Source organism: Aptenodytes forsteri, unplaced genomic scaffold, assembly GCF_000699145.1.
Source record: "Aptenodytes forsteri isolate BGI_AS27 unplaced genomic scaffold, ASM69914v1 Scaffold373, whole genome shotgun sequence".
Lineage (NCBI taxonomy): Eukaryota > Metazoa > Chordata > Aves > Sphenisciformes > Spheniscidae > Aptenodytes > Aptenodytes forsteri.
Genome location: NW_008795579.1, coordinates 310,765 through 314,039, shown reverse-complemented (window position 1 = coordinate 314,039; position 3,275 = coordinate 310,765). Strand labels below are relative to the sequence as shown.

Genomic DNA, 3,275 nt, shown 5'->3' with positions numbered 1-3,275 from the left:
CCATTGCTACGTTGTAGGGCTCTGAAGATGTCAAACAGCAACACAACACAGGAGTCTCTGGAAATAATGAAGGAGTCTGAAAAAAAGGTGGTTGAGGAATCTGTGAACAAAACCAAATATGTATCCAGGTCACCAAGCAAGGAGGAGGTGGAGAAGGATGGGGGGGAGGAGGTCAGCGTGCGACAGGAATCTCAGGTAAGTGTGCATACAAGTGGGTAGTCCCTTCCGCCAGCTTGCAGGGCAGGGCCCTCTCTACTTGGCAAACACAAGCTAGTTGCTATCCCTTCTGAAAGGGGCCTGAGCCTATGCTACCACCTCCCAAGGGGATACCATGCTGTACAGACTGTGTTGTTCACTGGCTGCTCTCTTTCTCTTTAGCTGAATCTGTTCTGCTCAGCGTGGAATAATTTAAATATTCTTTGAGCCCAGGAGAAAATAAGACTGGCGTGCTCCTGGGTGCACTTGTGCTCAGTCTGCAGGTTCTAGTTCCATGGCTGTTACCTCCCTCTTATTCCTTTCTTTGACCTAAGGATCAGTTAATGGCTTAATGTGAAGTGAAGGCATCCCAGGAAAGCTTGATTTCAGGAATGGTGCTTGGCCATTGCTTTGCTGCTGTTAAAAATGCCCAAACAGGAAGTGAATGTTTTGGGATTTCATTTCAGCAAGGAAAAAAAATCTGTGCAAGCATCATTTGGAGGGTGCTGGAACTCATTCCTGCTGCTCTGCTCTCCTGTCACATGTGCTTTTGTCTTAGTGTTGAGCTTGAAGAAATGGCCACCCTCAACAATCTGCTGAATGCTTCTGCATTTAAAGCTGGTGGCTGGTGCCAGATTTGTTCAACCACTGTGTGGGCAGACACCAGTGTTGCTCAGAAAGAGCCTGACTTTGGTCATTTTGTAATGTGGAATGGGGAAAGGTTTCTTAGAAGGTAGGGATAACAGATGACTCAGTGTCTCTTAAATCAGAGCAGCAGTGTGTGTCTCGTGATCCACTGTGTTAGAACCCCCTTCATGTCCCAGGAATGGTAGAAGACTTACAGTTTTCCCACTTAGAAGTGTGTCATGCACCTCCACCTGTATGCCCTGTGATCCAACAGTTGTGCTGGTTCTGTCAGAAACAGAGGAACTGAGTCTAATCCACATGAAGTTTCTTAAGAAGTTTTTGCCCACCTGGGGCCTGACAGGACAGTTCTCCAGGTCTTCCTATTTGCACATGCTTCCATTGCTGTCAGGTAGAGATTTTCTTCAGAGTCACTTTACACGCTCCGTGTTGTGCTGCCTTGCACAGCAAATACCATTTACAGTGTACACATTCAGATTAAGCTTCTTGCCTTTTCTTTCCTTTCTCCACAGAGGCGAACTTCAAGTCATGGACATGCCAGAAAAAGAGCCAAGGTATGACCTCTTCTGACGTCCCGTTCTTCTTTTGGCCATTCTGAGCTGAGTCGTGTTCCCAACCTTAGGATGGTACTCTCAAGTCTTTCCTGTCTCCAGAAGGAACATGCGGCTCATGATGGTTCAGGACAGTAACTTTCCATGCACTGGAGCATGAGTGCTCCTTTTTAACACACACTTACCCATGAAGGAACTGTTTCCTGCTATAACTGCCACATCTGTCCCCTCCCCAGAGCCCAAAACGCCAGAAATGAAATTCAGAGGTGTCACTGGAGGGACAGGGCAGTGCACTGGCCTGTTACACCCTCCAGTTAAAAAACAGAGTTAAGTATAACTGTCTGGTTTCACGTGAGGCCCCTTTTCTTCAGGGAATACCACATTTGCTCCCATAATGATGGCACATACGTGTTAGTGAACCCAAAACTTTTGCTAGTAATAAGCACCAGGACACCACTATTCTAGAACATTGTTTGTAGGCAAAATCTCGGGGTAAAAATGCAGCCATTGTGTGATTTATTTATTTATTTATTTATTTACCTTTCTTAGCCTTAACCCCAGTTTTTCTTTGAAAAATTTGATAATAACTACTGAAGCAGTTTAACAAAAATGGTCATGAATTTTCCAGGCTTGGCAGTTACAGAAACACAGCATAATTCAGGAGTCCATCTAATCCAGCTAGAATTCATTTAGTCCAGCCTCCTACTCAGAACAGGGTCAGCTATGACATCTGACTAGGTTGCTCAGGGCTTGATTTTAAAACTGTGATTGGGAGGGCGAAGGTCTCTTCCCCCCCACTCTTTTTTTTATCTTTCACAAAAGTTCAAACCCAAATGAAGACAGGTTCTGCCCTGAGGCATACAAGAGAGGGGAGACCGTTAAATTTGTAACAGGGGTTCTGCCTGCGTTTGTTTTTAATGAACATAATGTATGAAAGAGGTGTGCTGCTTATGACCTACAGTGTTCAGAAAAGATATTCTAATGGTTCTGTTTGGTCTTAAAAGCCAGGACTCTGTGCAGTACCCGAACAGGCTGTGATTCCAGTTCCTGCCCTGTCCATGCCTAGGGCAGAATGTGTATGTGAACCTCAGGCCTTTCTCCATATTGTTGATCCTGCCTGGGATCTCATGTGACTGGTCGATATTTTTTTTTCCTATTTGTCACCCAAGTGAGTCAACTTGCCAAGAGTCCTGAAAGTGCAGGTTTTATTTTGAGCTTTTTCTCTAAGCACTACTACATTACCCAAAATAATCAAAGTCATCAGGTCAGACAGGCGAGGAGTAAATGGGATGACAGCCTTTTAATTAAGAACAGTAACAATCTTCACATCTTAACAAACAATAAAATAGTTGGTTTCAGCTATATCCTTTGTTAATGGTTTTAATTCTTGCCAGGTGAGGAGGGGAAAGGCTGGAATTGCTCTGGCTGAAGAGGTCAAAGAGTGCATGAATTAAGGCAGTGAACTTTCTCACCGAAAATTCGGTTGGTTCAAATCCTAATCAAAGTCTGAAGGAAGAAAATAATTGATTTGCTCTAGGACTCCAAGCCTTTGTATATTTCTGTTTGCTGCAAGAAGCTGGTTTGGTAGTCCTCCTTTTTAGCAGTTTAATTAATAATGACTGCATGAGTGGCTTGGTAATGCAGCAGCATGAATTAGTGTGTGTGTTTTGGCTGAGGTGTCTTAACTATACTCTTTCTTTTCCTTCTCCAGTCTAATTCAAAGCTTAAACTGGTCAGGAGTTTGGCTGTATGTGAAGAATCATCTAGCCCCTTTGTAGATGGGCTGCTGGAGTCCCAGGTAGGCCTAGAATGAGACAAGCTGTTGTCGTGGTTTAACCTCAGTCGGCAACTGAGCACCACGCAGCCACTCGCTCACTCCTCCCC

The 3,275-nt window shown here is 44.5% G+C and overlaps 1 protein-coding gene across 1 annotated transcript in view; it reads left to right on the top strand.

Annotated features, from left to right (window-relative positions):
- Positions 1-3,275, top strand: part of R3HDM2 (R3H domain containing 2) — a 27,697-nt gene continuing 24,422 nt past the window's right edge. Inside the window, exons 1-3 of the mRNA XM_019472850.1 lie at positions 1-195; positions 1,353-1,394; positions 3,103-3,189. Of these exons, the coding sequence (XP_019328395.1) occupies positions 28-195; positions 1,353-1,394; positions 3,103-3,189 (297 nt within the window). The 5' untranslated portion in view covers positions 1-27. The remainder of the gene's footprint in view (positions 196-1,352; positions 1,395-3,102; positions 3,190-3,275) is intronic.